This window comes from Hyaena hyaena, unplaced genomic scaffold, assembly GCF_003009895.1.
Source record: "Hyaena hyaena isolate Hyena2069 unplaced genomic scaffold, ASM300989v1 scaffold_122, whole genome shotgun sequence".
NCBI lineage: Eukaryota > Metazoa > Chordata > Mammalia > Carnivora > Hyaenidae > Hyaena > Hyaena hyaena.
The window spans coordinates 430,577-449,729 of NW_024080754.1; the positions used below are offsets into that span (position 1 = coordinate 430,577).

Below are 19,153 nucleotides of genomic sequence, written 5' to 3' on the forward strand. Positions count from 1 at the left end.
CCTCCAGAGCTTAAGTGGGAGAGGTAGGGAAGTCTGGTGTTGGGAAGATTTTTTCAAGAGAAAGTAGTACTACTTTTGAATGGCATATACTCAACTGAAGGTAACCAGAAAGTATTTTCGGTATACAAGATTTGGACTGGAGGTGAAGATGTTTTCAGGGACTACACTGTATTGAATTTGTATGAAGCCATAAAATATATGCAGCCTCTGATGGAGAGAGACAAAATGGAAAGGAGCACAATGGAGCTTGTCAAAATTTCAGGTTGAGGAAAAGGAAGGGAGATAGAATGGCTGAAGAGACAGAAGGAAAATACAAAATGTATACAGTGAGATTGGACTGAGATTGGAAAAGAGCTGTAGATGGGCAAGACTGCTCACACTGACAACAAAGGAAAAAAAATGCCAGCTGAGTAGTATCTATTAAATTTGGTGATCAGAGGCTCATTGGTAGATTTAGAAAAAAGTGACTATAGAGTTAGAAAAAGATGAATTATAGGAAATAAATAGACATGGAAATGGAAACAACAGAATATTATCCTTTGTTGGGGGGCAAATGGGAAGAGTGGTGAGAGAATAAATAAATATTATTGAAGGTTCGAAGAGTTGTTGGTAAGCTGAGTATTTGTAGATAAAATGGTTTGCCACTAGCTGGAAAAGGGTAGATGAAGGAAGCCAGGAGAGGGGTTTTGAATTGGAACGTGAGGGAAGCCCATTTCAGAGGATGAGATCAAGCCTGTTCCTCAGAGATGGTGTAGTTGACAGTATTGTTACCTGTTTCTGATGTGTGGAAGCTAGCATAGATGTTGTGCTTGACCTGGTTACTGAGTCACCCCTGAGAGGAAATGCTGAGAAGGAAAGAAGGGAGCATAAAAACATTTGAAATAATATTTTACATAGTTTGCTAGACTTTCAACAAGAACTTTTTCAGTAGTAGAAACCTTTTTTTAAATTAAATATAATTTATTGTCAAGTTAGCTAACATAACAGTGTATACAGTGTGCTTTTGGTTTCAGGTGTAGATTGCCGTGATTCAGCATTTATATACAACACCCAGTGCTCATCCCAACAAGTGCCTTCCTCAATGCCCATCACCCATTTTCCCCTCTCCCCTGAGTAGTAGAATCTTTCATGGAGAGTAATAGTAATCTTGTAGAGAGCAAGATTATAAACTCTGACTCAGAGTTTCTACCAAGGGTACTATTTACTTAGAATAAAGGTTTTTTAAAATACTTCACATTTATTTAGGTATAGGGAAATTTTTTTCATCATTGATTTTTTTTTGTCCTAAAATTGTTAGCAACTGGAAAGTTTTAGAAATTTAATTACTATTTTCTTAGAAAACTATTGTTTCAGGTTTCTTTCTGCACATAAGGGTAGTTATTTTGCAATTGCTTATTAATTCTGTGCAAAATTGAAATATGGCTGACTGGTCATAGCTACTTTATTTTTTTTTAATTTTTTAATTTTTTTTAAATGTTTTTTTATTTATTTTTAGGAGAGAGAGAGAGAGAGACAGCGTGAGCAGGGGAGGGTCAGAGAGAGAGGGAGTCACAGACTGAAACAGGCTCCAGGCTCTGAACTGGCAGTCAGCACAGAGCCCGATGTGGGGCTCGAACCCACGAACCGTGAGATCATGACCCAAGCGAAAGTCGGTCGCTTAACCGACTAAGCCACCCAGGCGCCCCTGGTCATAGCTACTTTAAATCTCTTTGAAATATTGGTCCACATTGGACAGTTCCTTAAGTTCATTTTATACATATCAACTTTATATCTTTTTTTTTTAATTTTTATTTATTTCTAGGAGAGAGGGAGAGAGAGACAGCATGAGCAGGGGAGGGTCAGAGAGAGAGGGAGTCACAGACTGAAACAGGCTCCAGGCTCTGAGCTGGCAGTCAGCACAGAGCCCGACGCGGGGCTCGAACCCATGAACCGCAAGATCATGACCTAAGCAAAAGTCGGACGCTTAACCGACTAAGCCACCCAGGCGCCCCTCAACTTTATATCTTGACAGGAGCTTAGAACCACCTGATCATATATATATAATCCTTTGACTTTTAGATTTTTCCAGGACTCCTATTTTTTCTGCTGGTTTTGTTTTTGTTTTTGTTTTTGTTTTTTACTATTTCACATTTAAAAGCTATAGATGAGAATCAAATTAATGAATTTATGGTAGTTAGAAGTCTAGTCAAATGGGATGTTCAAGCTGACTAAAGTTAAAGTCTATTTATTCTTATCCTTTTTTAATAAGAATATTAAAAAGATGACTATGCTTATTTACATTTAATTTTTCTTCCAGTTTGAATAATTAACAAGAAAGATATTCATGTTTTTGGCTCCCAAAATTGTCAGATATTAACATTTTAAAATATTACAAGTGTTGGGGTGCCTGGATGGCTCAGTCAGTTGAGCATCTGACTTCAGCTCAGGTCATGATCTCATGACTCATGAATTCGAGCCACACGTCAGGTTCTGTGCTGACAGCTTGGAGCCTAGAGCCTGCTCTGCCCTCCCCTACTCATGTTCTCTCTCTTTCCTTCTTCTTCCCTCCCTCCTTCCCTCTCTTCCTCTCCAAAATAAACATTAAAATTTTTTTTTTAATATTACAAATGTAAAATACCCGCTACAAAAAGAGAAGAATGTAAAATTGTTTAAATTGTTTGTTGATTACATGTTGAAATAACATTTGGATCTGCATTAAATGAAATTATTATTAAAATAATTCATTTTATTTTTTTAATGTAATTTTTTAAATGTTTTATTTATTTCTGAGAGAGAGAGAGAGAGAGAGACAGCGTGAGCAGGGGAGAGTCAGAGAGAGAGGGAGGTACAGAATCTGAAACAGGCTCCAGGCTCTGAGCTAGCGCTCAGCACAGAACCCGACACAGGGCTTGAACCCACGAACTGTGAGATCATGACCTGAGCCGGAGCCGAAGCCGGACACTTAGCCATCTGAGCCACCCAGGCGCCCCTAATGTAACTTTTAGAAAATTTTTAAGTTACACAGTACCCTGCATTATATCTCTCTTGGACAGCTGCTGGTCTAGACCATTAGACCATTGTAGCCTTCAGTTCTGGGAAATTTTCCTGCATTATTATTTTGATAATTACCTTCTGTGTTTTTCTTTCTTATTTCTGAAATTCCTGTTGACTCTCCTGGACTGATCCTCTATATCTTTACTCTTCTGCTTGTCATTTCTGTATCTGTCTGTACAGCTTTGCCAAATATCTTGTCTTTTTATGTAACAACCTGTCCTGATAGTTACTTTCACTTCACAGGATTCTTTATTTTTTGTTTATTGTTTTTAGCATTCTGATCTCAGTATTATGGGTATCATGTTTTCTCTGACCTCTGAATATGTTCATTATTGCATTGGGGTTTGTAAAAATTTTTTTTGCATTTTGGTATGGCATTATTTCTGTCTTTCCTGGGTTCTGTTTTTCTGTTTATTTTTGTTTGTTAAATGGTTTGTTTTTAGACTCATATATCTGATTCTTCCTGCTCATCTATTCATCTTTAAGAGTGAATAACTGTTTTTAATGTTTATTTTTGAGACAGCACCAGTGGGGGAGCACAGAGGGTGGGATGGAATATCCAAAGCAGGCTCTGCACTGACAGCAGTGAGCCTGATGTGGTGCTCAGACTCACGAACTCTGAGAACATGACCTGAGCTGAAGTCGGATGCTCAACCACCTGAGCCACCCAGGTGCCCTAGAGTGAATAACTTTAAACCTAATTAGTTTGAAGCTCTGGAAGGGGTTTCTTGACCGTACACAGGTAAAATGGAATATTGGTCATTTCATTAAAAGATTTTAAAGGGCCAGTATGTATAGATCTTTGTCCTGGGTTTCTTTAACTTTTCTGGAGAATTTGCCAAACTCCTGATGGGTAGAACATTGGAGTGAGGATTCAGGGTTGACATGTATGTGAATGCTGCATTCTGGAAGTGGAAAGGGAAGTGCAGAAGGTCTCACTCTTCAGTTTGTAGATTTTTATTACTGGGATCTGTTCTCCCAGGACCTGTTTCATGTCTGTCACTGATCTTAAAGCGTGCCTGGGATTGGGGGAAGGGTATGGACATGTGTGTTGGGGGCGGGGGGGGGGTGCTTCTACTCAGTTGGCTCCTGAGAATGAAGGAGAGACCCTCGAGGCTGTAACCACACCATACATTTCGTTTTCCCCATACACTTCCTCCGCTCCCTGGCACCACCATGACTGGAGCGTTTAAGGGGGTTCTGCAGGTAGGAAACTCCTCGCTATATCCTCCTTGAAAGATATGTTAGGTCAGAACTTCTCCTTCTTCACTTGATTTTTACTCTGCTTATGGTCTTCAAAAATGAGTTGAAAATGTCCCATCCATTTGTCATTTTCACTCATGGTCCTATGCATTTACTTCTTTTAAAAATTCCTTAACTTTAATTTTATTACGGTCTTAGAGAAAATAAGCAGGATGAATATGCATAGACAGTTAGTTACGTTAAACCAGAAGTCCTGGTGTTATTTAAGAATACAAATCAGGCTAATTTCTATATTTCCCCAACTTTTTTGATCTTGACCCTTTTTTTTTTGGTTCATGTTTATGTAAAATGAGGTTACTTGAACTTTTAAAGGCAAGTGTGGTTCAGGATAGCTTCTCTAACTTTTCAGAACTCACTCTTCTGTTATTTTCAAGTAGTACGAAAGAATTGAGCCACTTAGGGGTGCCTGGCTGGCTCAGTCAGAAGACGATGTGACTCTTGATCTCAGGGCCATGAGTTCAAGCCCCACTTTGGGTGTAGAGATTACTTAAATAAATTAAACTTTGAAAAAGAGCCATTTTCTTGCTCAGTTCCTGCCTGTTCCCTTACTCCACTTTTATCTGGACCTCCTCTCTCTTTTTCCTTGGGGTTCCTGTGCTACTCAACTTCGATTCCATTCCCTCTGGTTCCTCCTCATTGTGGTCCGCTCTCCTGGACGTGATCCACAGCTCAGTTTGAAGAGCTCACAGATGCTACGCTGCTCCAGCCTTTACCTTGGACTTTTACTGTGGACTTTTGTGCTCAGCTGTTACTCGATTGGGCAGGACCGTTTGAGCTGCTGCTTTGGCTTCGCCTGTTGTGCTTTCAGTGAAAACTTGTTGGCTGCGTTCGCGTTATCAGAATGAAGAATGGGTCACGTGTCCCTTTGCTTCCTGCCCTCTTTGCTCTCTCTTGCGCAGATAACTGACACCATGAAGGTCGTGACTGTTAGGGTTTTGTCTTCACCTGCGTGTATTTGGGCTTCCTGAGGATATCTTGTCATCTGGGTCTATTGTAAATGTACCTGGATTATTGGCTTTACTCTCTAGTTGCTTTTAGTGGTGTTTTTTAATGTGTGCATTTAGAGACATTAAAAAAAAAACAACTTTGTTTCCATCCCCATCCCTTCAGCACTTGGTGAAAAGATCAAATAAAAAATCAGTTCTGTGGCTATCAATCCCCTATTATGTTTGATTCGTTTTTTATTATTATAAATTGGCTCTTGATAAGTACTTAAGCGTTTTTTCCCCCACTTATTCCTATTGAATAGCCTGCAGCTTGGGGCATGTAACCAATACTATTTGGATAGGTTATCTTCTCCATGCATAAGTATCTATACCAAAATTAATCCAGTCAGTATTTATTAAACTTATGTGGGTAAAATACTCTCTTAAGTGCCAGGGATACAACAGTGAAATACTCATACATGTTGGCCCTCATTTTCATTTGAGAATTCAATTAGATAGTAACAAATGATGAGGGAAATTAATTTATTTGGATTTACTTGTTATGGATTTAACACATGCATAAAGCATTGTGGTAAACTCTGAAGATACAGTGGTTTATGAGACACAGTCCTTATGTTCAAGACCTTAATGTGTTATAGGGAAGACGGCTGAGTAAACATGCAACTTGCACGTTGTAAGAGCCGCTGAAGGGTAGATATAGGAGCACTAGCTTTTTACAAGAAGCAGAAGGGAGGGAAGATTATGTTGTGCACAGTTTGGAGAATAAGTCTAGCTCCTCAAAAGCCCCTTATTGATTTTTGAGTTTATTTTCCCATGCATCAAATTGTACACTGCTACAAAGTAATGTTTAAAACTTGGGTAACTTACTCCATTCTCTCTAAAGTAATCACATATTTTATTTCTTCCAGTTGACCCTTTGGAGAGCAGTTTTACACTGTTTTTCTTAATAAGACTCTAGACTAACAGATGTAAAACGAGGTGAAGTTATTACAAATGTAGGTTGAAAAATTCAAAAGGAGCTGAGGAGAAAATACATCATTAAAAATCTTTTTATTTGGGGGCACCTAGGTGGCTCAGTTGGTTAAGCATCCGACTCTGGATCTCAGCTCGGACAGGTCATGATCTCACGGTTCATGAGATGGAACCCCACATTGGGCCCTGCACTGACAAGGCAGAGCCTGCTTGGGGTCCTCTCTCTCCTCTCTCTGCCTCTTCTGGGCTCGCTTGAGTTCTCTCTCTCTCTCTCTCTCTCTCTCTCAAAGTATATAAACTTTTTAAAAATTCTGTTTATTTTATTTGAGTTTCTTTACTGTACTTACTTGGGGGAAAGAAACCTGTCTGGATTTTATTTCCACATATATGTGTGTATGTATATATGTATTGACAAATTAACTGAATTCATGGAGTTCCTAGGCTAATGGTAATATTTTTCTCTTTAGATCCTATACAGTGGTCCACAGACCAAGTCCTGCATTGGGTGGTTTGGGTAATGAAGGAATTCAGCATGACTGATATAGACCTTACCACACTCAACATTTCCGGAAGAGAATTATGCAGCCTCAACCAAGAAGATTTTTTTCAGCGAGTCCCTCGGGGAGAAATTCTGTGGAGTCATCTGGAGCTTCTTCGAAAATGTATAAAATTTGAATTATTACCTATTTATGTTGTAACTTCAGTTTAATTTTATTTCTGTATAACTTTGTCTTCACTGTTCATTGTGATCATTGATAAAAACAATAATAGTTAACATTTAATTGTATAAGGCTCTGCTGGGAGCTTTATGTGTATCATCTCACTTAATTCCTCTACTAATGCCATAAATCCTTACTTTCCCTATTTTTTTAGACAGGAAACTGAGACTTAGAGAGCTCCATAGGGTATAGGGCTAGGGAGTGTCAGAGCCAGGATTCAAAACCAGGCTGACGAACACTAGAAATCCGAGTTCTTAAGATGCTATGCTGTACACTGAGCTCTCTTCATACATTTTAGTCGTTGACTTTTGTTTAATCAGTCAGTCCTTTACTGTTCATCTTCTAGAAATTTGAGATTGTCTGCAGATGTTTTCCCTCTTTCTTTTCATCATTAGTGGAATTAAATCTTCTACAATTTCTTTTAATTGAATGGGATCCTAAGAGAAAAAAAAGTGTAAGTATGCATCCCTCCATCTTGAATTGAAAGCAGCTGGTTATAAGTGTTTCCATGTTAGCTCATAGACGTTATCATTATAATTAATTGACTATATGCAGAAATTAGAAACTACTTGGCTGACCAACAAAAAGTTCAAATACGTGTTATTTTGTTTGAATTTTTTTCCATCTTAATCCACTTTAATCCAACAGTGACTACCTGTTAAACTATCTTAGCAATAACCTGTTCCCTAAACCTGGTTTCGAGGCCAGATGTGCTAGCCAGACCCACATACTTTGCAGTATGTGTGAATAGGACAAACTCTGCCTTTGCTTTTATGATGGCGTATAAAGATACCTGGTAGGATTTATTCTAGTATGTGCCCAGTGAAGGAGCAGCTCAGGTTGGAGGGATTTTACATAGTAATTGACTGCCCTGGGAGTTTCACCAGGTGCATTCTCTGCTGCAGAGTAAGAAATGAGCTCTGGAGAGAGGCATTTTCCTTCCCTGGTTATATTCATAGTTTCTCTCTTTTATGGAAACTCTTAAATATTAGAGGAAAAACATATCTGTGACACTGAAAGACTTACTACATTCATTACATTTACAGGGTTTATTTCCAGTTTTTCTTATTAGATAAAGAAATTAAATGTTCTGGTGGAAGTTTTGCCCTTGATATTACAGTGTTTTTTTCTCTGCTGTGCCTTTCAGATAAATAAGGAAAACTCTTGAATTGTTTCAGATTTTAGCACATGAGTCATGTTTACTGAAATGTTTTCTTATAAGAACTCTGAAGATTAAGACAGGACACAGTGCTTAGACTACAGTTTATTTTTCTCAAGTTGGTGGGTTTTGCCGTCTCCCCCAGGACAGCACTTTGTTGGGATTATCTGCTTTTCCTCGCGCTTCTCATTCTGTAAAGCTTATTGCTGGTATGGGGAATGGAGGAATCTCCCGTATCTCTCTTCATTCATTTTCTTGAAGTGGAATGGGTCTTCCTCAGAAGAACTCTGCTCTGGAATTTTATTTTCAAAAGTAACAAAGCCCCACAGCCTAGATAAGTATCTTGCAAATTCCTTATCTATCCATGGTTCTTTGCTTTGTCCCATCTGGTTTGGGATCCTAATGCGCAGCTCAGAATTGGGGGATTAGTAGGTTGATAATGTAAGACTCTTTATGTAATTCACAAGCCTCATTTCCCAGAAGAGGCTGCTTTGAGCACAGTCAGGTACTCTGGCCCCTGTGGTGGGGGGCAGTCTCTAGCGGATGTCTAATCCAGCATCTCATCCTCAGCAGTGCTCCTTCAAGGAGAAAGAAGAGCTGCCGCACAGATAGAGCTCCCTCTTCTGGGCTCATGTCAGGCTCCGCCCGCCCCCCCCTCCCCCCCCCCCGCCTCCACTTTCCTGCAGTTCCTCAGCAGGTAGCATCCAAGTCTATGGAAACCTGATGGGTTACTAACACTTTTGTGTGGTCTTTGTGAAGCAGTGCGTACCTCAGGGTGTGCTCGGTTTCCGGGGGGCTTTCTTTAGGAAAAAGAATTGCCTTATATTGTTAGTGTCTAAACTGTCCTCATAAAATGGTTTCATTTCACCTAGAATGCTGCCTCTTAGGACTCTTCTTTTGTACATGGCCAGGATTTGAGGGCTTCAGTAGAGGAATATGATATTTAGCCTGTATGGTCTTGGACCATATGTTCAAAACCTTCCTTCCCTGTGTTGTGCCTTAATCTTGAGAGTTACCAGGAGACAGACCAAACTCCATTCTGAGACTCAGAGATTAGAAGCTGATCTTACATGTTGGTGACACATATGCTTTGCGATGGTGACTCCCTCTTTTGCCTCTTTTTTTAAATATATTTTTTAAAATTTTATCTTTGAGAAGAGTGCGTGCAAGCAAGCGCATAGGAGCGGGGAGGGGAAATCGCAAGCGGGCTCTACGCTGTCAGCACAGAGCCCAATGCGGGGCGCAGTCTCAGGACCTGAGATCATCACTTGAGCTGAAATCAAGAGTCAGACGGGGCGCCTGGGTGGCTCAGTCGGTTAAGCGTCCGACTTCAGCTCAGGTCATGATCTCACAGTTCATGGGTTCAAGCCCCTCATTGGCTCTGTGCTGACAGCTAGTTCAGAGCCTGGAGCCTGCTTCAGATTCTGTGTCTCCCTCTCTCTCTGACCCTCCCCTGCTCATGCTGTCTCTATCTCTCTCTCAAAAATAAATAAAATTAAAAAAAAAAGTCAGACGCTTAACTGACTGGGCCACACAGGTGCCCCTTTTTAGGTGAGGGCATCTATGTTCCTTGAAACCACAAATGGAACAATTTCAGTTTCAGTAGCAGTTTGCTTCTTCAAGGTATCCTTATGAAATTTAGGGAAAAATCTACAAATATAAGGCATGGAGTTTTCTTCAAGAGAGACCACAGTTCTTTAGGAGAATGCTCAGAACTAGGAATCTGGATGAAACAGCTTCTTCAGTTTCTGGAAAGTTAAGCTTTGTTTCATGCATTGTGCTTTTTTTTTTTTTTTTTAGTTTATTAATTTACTTAGAAAGCACAAGTCATGGAGGAGCAGAGAGAGAGGAAAAGAGAGAAAATCCTAAGCAGGCTCTGCAGTGTCTGTACAGTCGCAGGGCTCGAACTCACGAACTGTGGGATCATGACCTGAGCCGAAGTCAAACATTTAACCAACTGAGCCACCCAGGCGCCCCAGGCATTGTGCTATTTGAAAGCATTTTTCTTTAATCCTCACAACAACCTTATGAGGTGGGAGATGGGGATATCTCATTTAAACATGAGGAAATTAATGTTTAAGCTGGTTGAATAATTTACCAAAGTCACACAGCCAGTAAGTGAGGGCTAAGATCAGAACCAAGAGCTATTGAGGCCAGTCCCATATAACTGTATAAACCCCCAAATTCAGGGCCCCCAAAGAAAGCTCCCATCTGACAGATAGGGTTTAGACCTCTTTTTAGCTTCCTGGCCCTTTCCAGCTCTGTGTGTCTGGAACCGGCTCCTGGCATGGTGCCTGAAGTCGTGCTGTGTTGGGTGCCCAAGCTCCAGGACTCACTCAGTATAAAGATGCTTGCTGGTAGGAACAATTTCAAGAGACAAGATTCCAATATATGATGAGCACTCAATAGGTTGAAGTATGAGAGACTGGGAAATAGGAGCTCTTGTTTAAGAAATAAAGAATAGGGTGGCTCGGGGGTTGAGCATCTGATTTCAGCTCAGGTCATGATTTTGCCTTTTGTGAGTCCAAGACCCACATTGGGCTCGCTGCTGTCGGTGCAGAGCCCACTTTGTATTCTCTGTTCCCCTCTCTCTACTGCTTGTATGCTCGCTCTCGCTCAAAAATAAACAAACCTTTAAAAAAGAAGAAAGAAAAAGAAGAGCATTTGAGTAGAGAATAGCAACAGATGAGTGATGAATGGTTCTCTAAAGGGTTATATTAGGACTTTTTACAGTGTAACTCTTGGGGGCGCCTGGGTGGCTCAGTCGGTCCAACTTGGGCTCAGGTCATGATCTCACAGTCCGTGGGTTCGAGCCCAGCGTTGGGCTTTTTGCTGGTAGATCAGAGACTAGAGCCTGCTTTGGATCTGTGTCTCCCTCTTTCTCGGCCCTTCCCCTGCTTGCTCTCTGTCTCTGTCTCTCAAAATAAAGACATTAAAAAAATTTTTTTAAATAGTATTTACAATGTAACTCTCATAATGAGAACTATATTTGTAGCCATTATTAAATTATTTCACTCACTTGTGACTTTAGGACCACTACAGTTTTATTAAACATTTAGCTACCTTTAAGAAGGAGCCTTTTTAAAGTTAAAGCAATTTTATTCAAAACTTTTATACAATCTGTTAGAATAGTAAATTATGAAGACCTCTTAGTTATCTTGACTGAGAACATACATCTAAAGAATGTTAATCTAAGAAATTTTGATGTGGTGTACGGTCTCATCTTTGATCTGATCATGAAAATTTCCCTGTTTTACATAGTTTTATACAGAAAGACATTTAGATACAGATATTTATGTTTAGAAAACCATGATTCTCTGAATAACTTTTCTTAACATTCAGAGAATTAGAGCTTTCCATCTGTTACTTCTCTTAAAAATATTTTTTCCTTGCAGAGTGACTGTCAAATATTTCTTAGGTTATTGTGCCAATGAGTTTTGTTAAACGCTTTGCCTTTTTGGTTGGTTGGTTGGTTCGGTTGAGTTTTACTACTGTGAGTTTACATTTCTGGGTGTAAATATAAACACAAATTTTTGTGTGTTCCTCAGATGTGCTGGCAAGCCAAGAACAACAGATGAATGAGATAGTTACGATTGATCAGCGTGAGTATTCATGCACGTGATATGTTGCCCATTTGTCAATAAGAAAATTTTTTTAAAATTTTCTGCAAGGTAATAAAAAGAAAAATTAATTTTAAAATTTTTTATGAAATGTTTTAGACATACCAAGAAATGAAGTATAGCCATCTATGTATACCTCTGTAAGAATTAAAACTTCGTATATATCAAGTGTACCTGTTATAGGTCGCATTTTAGATGACTATCCTGAATCTGGTGTTTATTACTGTGCATGTTTTATATCTTTATCAACTAGGTAACCACACTTTATAGTATTACTTTACACATATTTAAACTTTTTTGGTAAAATGACCATAAACTGTACATACCCCTTTGTAACTTACTTTTTTGTTTGACAGGAGAACACTTGGCAGTGGAATTTCATTCCTTTTCATTGCTGTTAAACATTGTTAAAACTTGGTGACTGTCACTGAAGGAGTGTTTGCAAGCTTGAGTGTGAGAGCCTCTAGTTGATCCCAGGGGTTCTCCACCGCCAGCTTGATTAGGGGTTTCCGGAGCTTTTCGCAGTGGTGGCAGGGCTTTGCTCTCACCGGCGCTGCACTGGAGTCCTCGCTTGTCCCTGTTTTCTCCAGCATTTGATAAACTGTTGTTAATGAAGAAATATTTTTAAAACAAGTGTTTTCATAATTCTTTGTCTAATGTATACACACCACCAAGTTAATTCAAAACAAGACCAACTCTTCTTCCTCAAGTTAAGACTCGCAAACCATAGAGCAAACCTCATACCTTATCCCCTGAACTTTTTTGGTAGTTTTGCTCAAAACTGTTGTGGATTAGGCTTTTTTGAAAGGAGGCCTTTTGTAGAGCTAATTAGAGGGGTATTAGTAAAACTAATTGCATTCTGTGTCTTTCAGTAATTTTTTTCAGTGCTGTTTTAAAGGGAAAATAATTTCCCCCTGTGTTTCCCTGCAGCTGTGCAGATTATTCCAGCATCAGTGCAGTCTGCTACCCCAACGACCATAAAAGTCATTAATAGTAGCACAAAGGCAGCTAAAGTACAGAGAGCCCCGAGGATTTCGGGCGAGGACAGAAGTTCTCCTGGGAACAGAACAGGTATCTTTGCGTTATCTAATGGTATTCTTAAAATCTGTTAAATTATGTGTATTTTATTTCGCTGCATGAAAATGTGAATATGGTATTTCCCTGGCAGTATTTCAACAGCATTTGTTAAAAAAAAAAAAAAAAAACCAACTCCAGCTGTGTTTCCAGCATGGCTGGGGATGACCCGGGGAATCTGCTTGTTGTCTCTGGCCTGCTCTGGATCCGTAGCACCGTGGTCAGCACTTGTCCCTCTGGTCCGTGCAGGAAACAACGGCCAAATCCAGCTGTGGCAGTTTTTGCTAGAACTTCTTACTGACAAGGATGCTCGAGACTGCATTTCTTGGGTTGGCGATGAAGGCGAGTTTAAGCTAAATCAGCCTGAACTGGTTGCACAGAAATGGGGACAACGTAAAAATAAGCCTACAATGAACTATGAGAAACTAAGTCGTGCATTAAGGTAGGCATTTATTATTATTATTATTATTATTATTATTTCTTTTTAACATTAAGCCCTTCTAAAAAATGACTAAACAAAGCTAAAGTTTTTACGTTTTTGTTAAAAATGACTTTTTACAAAGATCTTTAGTGATAATTTTGAGGAACATAGTTGTTTCCTTAAAAGATGGTTCCAAGCTTAATTGTTTTTATCTGGTTGAAAAGAATATACTTAACAGTTTAAAACTAACTGTTTAATCTCTGATTTTTCTGGCATTTACCTAACAGATAAAGATGCTGTTATTTGCATAGATGAACTGAGTGTAAAGTTTAGCAAAGAGGCAGATATTTTCTCTTTCTATAATTAGGTGCAAAATGTTGACCCGTTCCTCTATTTTTTCTTCCCCTTCAACCTGCCTAACTCTAAATATCCCACCTTCACACTGAATTGGAATAGAATACAATTATTTATAACATCTTATAACTAGTATCACTTTTTTTGACAGAATTACTCTCAGAAATTATGCTTCCTACAGTGGGAAATTCAGTATGTGCATTTAAGAAGTGCATCCTACTGAGAAGTAGGATATATAGAAATATCGTGGAATTACTGTCTTTTTTTGGAAGAGTGAATGTGTGTAAAATAGCTTTGCAATTTATTTCTGTATTTCTAAATAATTTGGTTTTACTGTGACTTCATGTTTCACTTGGACATTGTGAATTTCACACTGAGATCATGATTTACCTCCGATCACTACACACACACACACACACACACACACTTTCTCCCCTCTCTTGTAATTACAGAATTATACAGAAATTGTGGGTAGGTCCGGTATTCACTGTTATAGAATCATGATCATGTGAGTACTATTACATAGTTTACCACAATTATTTTATTTTCCAAAATAACTGATATCCTTATACTCCTAAGTAACTAAAATGCTTTGTTTTCAAAGTGCTTATCGCGTATTTAGTCTCACACACTTTGCCAGCTGTCTAAAGACCCTTCCCATAGAATTAGAATTAAAACTGTCTTTTTTTTTTAATGTTTTTATTTATTTCTAGGAGAGAGAGAGAGACAGCGTGAGCAGGGGAGGGTCAGAGAGAGAGGGAGTCACGGACTCTGAAACAGGCTCCAGGCTCTGAGCTGACAGTCAGCACAGAGCCTGACGCGGGGCTCGAAACCATGAACCGCGAGATCATGACCTAAGCGAAAGTCGGATGCTTAACCGACTAAGCCACCCAGGCGCCCCTAAAACTGTCATTTTTGATGGTTGATATGATTGTATATTTACAAGTCCCTTCAAAATTACAGATAAATTATTAGAATTAGTCATTAAAATGTCAGTTCTTCCCAGATTGATATTAAGTTTCAATGCAGAAACCATCTGGATAAGTTGTTTTGTAGAACTTAACATGGTGATTGTCAGATGTATGTGGGAACATAAAGTGCGCGGTAAGCAGGGCACCTGAGGAAGGACAGCAGAGTGGGAAGTGCTAGGAAGCTTCGACGGTAAGTGCGTGGTTTTCTTAGAGAGAACAGACTGCAGATCACAACAGAGAGCCCACAGAGAGCCAAGTACATAAGAGGACTTGACTTAAAGATGGTAGTGGGGGAAAGACCTGCTTTTCAGTCAGCAGAGCCGGGACAGTTGACCATCCATGTGGAACTTGCGCCCTTCTTCATACTTTACTAGAGATCGGTTCCATGTAGCAAATCAATAGGAAAACTAGAAAAAATAGACAAGAGACTTAAATAAACACTTCGGAATTAGATTATACTAAATGTCCAGTGACCGTATGCCATGGCACACAACCTCGTTCGTAATCAGGGAAACACAGTTGGAAACCACGGTAAAATGGCACAGCACGTATCTCAGAATGGCTGAAATGAAAAAGATCAGTGGTACCAGGTGTCGAGGATATGGAGCACGGAGTGCTTCAGCACTTTTTGGTCGGGATATAACCTGTGACCCAGCGGTTTCTCTCCTAAATGATCACCAAGCAGAAGCGTCTGCAGATGTCTGCACACATGCTCATAGCAGCAGCATTTACACTATCCAGAAACCAAGTATCTGTCTGCAGGACGGGACAGAACTGAATTGTGGTAAACAGGAGTGTACCGTGTGGCCAAGAAAGTAACTGAAGCTATAAGCGCTGATACAAATGTAATGTTCAGTGAAAGAATCAGACCCAAAAGGGTGTATATTATATGATTACATTTATAGTGTAAAGTTCAAGAAACAGGAAAACTAAATTGCAACGTTTGGGTGATGAGAATATAAATAGAAGCTGTGAATTATCATCATGGAACAGGATTGGATTGTGTTTACCTTTTAGAGTAAAGAGGCGGGGGTGATTGGGTTGGGCCGTGGAGGGCTTCTGGGGGCTGGCAGTGTTCTGTCTCCTGACCTAAGTCGTAATTGACAGGCGAACATTCACTGTAATCAGTCACTGAGCTGTTCACTTGTGTGTGCTTTCTGTTTATGTAATTCACAATTTAAAGGGTGAAAGAAACAGATTTCAAAAAGAGAGAGAAAGCATATCCATGACAATACAGGTGTTGTGCTCTTTTCTCCTTCTTTTCAGGGAAGGTGTTAGAGAAGTGATGCTGCTCTTAGTACGCTTGTGTGAGGCACCCACTAGATTGAAAGACATATGAAGTAAAATTAAAATTTGGCATTTGTATTTTTCATCACTTATTACCAAGAGACAGAAGACTATAAATCCATTTTCCTCTTTGAAATGTAAAACTGCTTTCTTCTTTTATTTTACTTTTTTCTCAAGTGTCTATCTGCTAACAGCCTTACATATTATGTAGAAATTTTCTTGAGAAATTGAAATACCAATCTCATGTTAAACTGGATGACAGGCATTTGATGGTTTGTGGGCTGAGATCTAAATTCTGTATTAATGTGATTGGCACAAAAGGAAACACAAGAACTATGCCCAGTGTGTATCATTTCTTACTGAGAGAGTCAGCATGACTGACTGTTACACTTTTGTTCTTCTGGAATTAAAGGAAGTGACTTAATTTCCTGCATGCAAATCAGCCTTTTCATTAATGGACTCCTGATTAAATTGAATGACTTATAAGAAAACTCTGCTGAATGCGGTAATTTACACCGCCTGTGCTTTGGCAGATAGCCCTTCCTTTCCTAACTGCTCACTGTCAGAGTAGTACAGATGGGCAGTGCAGTTTGAAAACAAAGCCTGCACAGTCCACCTGCCCAGAAAAGTCTTTACTTACCTATTCCCCTATTACTGGAATTGGCAATGCATAACAGTAAATAAAGTCTGTTTTCCAAAGTATAAATCTAGCTCTGTTTCTGTTTCCATCTCCATACAGAGCAGCAGTAAGCTAGACTTCTGGAGGGATTTCCCACAAATTTACCTTTGCACTATAGAAACCTTGTTTCTTTATGATGTCTTCTTTCCTGGTTTTCTGTATCCTGTCTTTCTTCTATTTACTTATACTTTTTTTTTTAATGTTTTTATTTCTAGGAGAGAGAGAGACAGCGTGAGCAGGGGAGGGTCAAAGAGAGAGGGAGTCACAGACTGAAACAGGCTCCAGGCTCAGCTGGCAGTCAGCACAGAGCCCGACGCGGGGCTCGAACCCACGAACTGCGAGATCATGACCTAAGCGAAAGTCGGGCGCTTAACCGACTAAGCCACCCAGGCGCCCCTATTTACTTATACTTTTGAGGCTCCATGTTAGATTTGGAAAACTTCTCTGAAAGGAGAGCCTTTACATATTAAAATGGTGACAGTGAAGGTGTGGCTACATGATAAAGGATTTTGTACAGTGCAGAAAAGAAGGGGACATTCCCACAATCCATAGAATATGTATATTAAAATTTTCTTCGTATTATGTGGGTATTAATTATTGACATAGCTTATATTTTATAGAGGGCTATATGCCAGTCGTTGTGTGCTAAGCATGCACTTTGCAAAGATAATCCTCTTAATTCTAAACAATTCTGTGAGGGTAAGTGCTGTTTTTAACCTCATTGTATAGGTGGGGAATAAAAACTTTGAGGGGCACCTGGCTTGCTCAGTCAGTACAGCATCTGACTCTTGGATTTCAGGGTCATGAATTCAAGCCCCACGTTGGGCGCAGAGCCTCCTTTAAAAAGCCAAACAGAAACAACTGAGAGAAAATGTGGCTTTCCTGTGGTCACAAAAGCACAAAGGTAGTAAGTCGAGATGCTGGATTTTGAATCTTGACATTCTGACTCCAGGCCCTTGTTCTTAGGTTTATTACTGCTCATAAGGGTTTTTGTTTTGTTTAACATTGTTTATGTATTTTATCATAATTGTTGAAATATGGTTTGAATATTTAGTATATAGAGTTTTGAAACACTGAGCATTGACATTTTAGTAAGTCCTGTTTTGAAGTTTGCTTGGATTATAACTTCAGTGTTAATTGCTATTGAGGTAGATACAATACTAGGCTCCTGCTTATGGAAGAATCTGTGAAATATCTTAAGAAGTCCAAATTCTGTATTTTTTATATAGTCCTAATATGTCTTTGTCTTTTTAAAGGTATTATTATGATGGGGACATGATTTGTAAAGTTCAAGGCAAGAGATTTGTGTACAAGTTTGTCTGTGACTTGAAGACTCTTATTGGATACAGTGCGGCAGAGTTGAACCGTTTGGTCACGGAGTGTGAACAGAAGAAACTAGCAAAGATGCAGCTTCACGGGATTGCCCAGCCGGTCACAGCAGTCGCGCTGGCCACTGCTTCTCTGCAAACGGAAAAGGATAATTGAGCCCAGGACCTTCTGGGAGTCCAAGGTCTTTCTTAAACGTTAGAGCGAGTCTTGCTCTCACCTTTATTACTGAATTTGAATCTTCTTTTATTTCTAGACTGTACAATCTGATGCATGATTTTTTTATAAATATTTCATACTCTTGTGAATTTGGATCTTTTTACTTTGAAGCATATATTTTAGAATATGTGTATGTTAAGGATCACCACAATGTCTTCAGCGTGAAGTCAGGTTCATTGTGGGATAGTTTGTTAACAGTCAGGAAAGCTAAACTGGTCAGTATTAACGTCTAGCCCTACCAAAAATAGCCAGTAGCATCTGAGGATGAAGAATAAATGAAGTATCTCCAGGAAACAGTCTGGCTTAACTATTTTTGAAATTATAACTGTTTCCCCTCTCTGCTGCTTTAGATGTTGCTTTACATAGAACCAGAAAGTGGAATTTTTCACAGCTAAAGCATGTGTGCCTGTTTCATCTAATCAAGCAGAGCTAAAATATTCATATCAAATAAAACTATAAGATTAATAAGTTACTAAACTGAGAGTATCAAGTTATTAAAGTAATTTATATATTTGCAAGCAGAAGACAATAAGAAGTTAGCTGGCAGACGAGCACTGCTGAGGAGGGAGATCCAGGTTGAAATCTGGCTTAACTGGCTTAAGCTAATTTTAAGGATTTTCTGTACAGATTATTCATGATGTGAGGCCAAGAATTTAAATTATTTTAAGAGAGGCATTTAATTCTAATAAACCAGCTATTACAAAAATCCTGAAATGATCTCTGTTTTTCCTGTCAGAGATTTAAAAAACTGAAAAGGTATACCTCAGCCAGAAAATAAAAGTTTGGTTTAGTTTGGTTTGTTATGGCTTGCTTTGTTTCTTTGTTTCTTTGTTTTCCTTGCCCTGTTCTGCCTGCAGGTGTATTATGCAGAAGCAGCTTATATAGTCATTGTGTTTCTGATCAGATGAAGCCTTTAAATCTGTCTGTAGTCAGCCTTACCTTTCAAGACAACAGCACATTACTTGCCAGTAGATTTGAAAGGAAAATTCTGACCTCCAGTATAGGCAGGTCTTCTCCCAAAACAAAATTTCCCATTTATTTAATTTTTTCCTTTTGAATATTATATATGAGTACACATATATCTGTATACATGTCCAGTTGACCATTGT

At 39.2% G+C, this 19,153-nt stretch overlaps 1 protein-coding gene across 3 annotated transcripts in view; it reads left to right on the plus strand.

Annotated features, from left to right (window-relative positions):
• GABPA (GA binding protein transcription factor subunit alpha) overlaps positions 1–18,847 on the plus strand; it is a 36,539-nt gene extending 17,692 nt beyond the window's left edge. For all 3 annotated transcript variants that reach the window (XM_039237274.1, XM_039237273.1, XM_039237275.1), the window contains exons 6-10: positions 6,683–6,877; positions 11,642–11,695; positions 12,644–12,784; positions 13,037–13,229; positions 17,756–18,847. In XM_039237274.1, coding sequence (XP_039093205.1) covers positions 6,683–6,877; positions 11,642–11,695; positions 12,644–12,784; positions 13,037–13,229; positions 17,756–17,984 — 812 coding nt within the window. In that variant the 3' untranslated portion in view covers positions 17,985–18,847. The remainder of the gene's footprint in view (positions 1–6,682; positions 6,878–11,641; positions 11,696–12,643; positions 12,785–13,036; positions 13,230–17,755) is intronic.
• Positions 18,848–19,153: the final 306 nt, after the last annotated feature.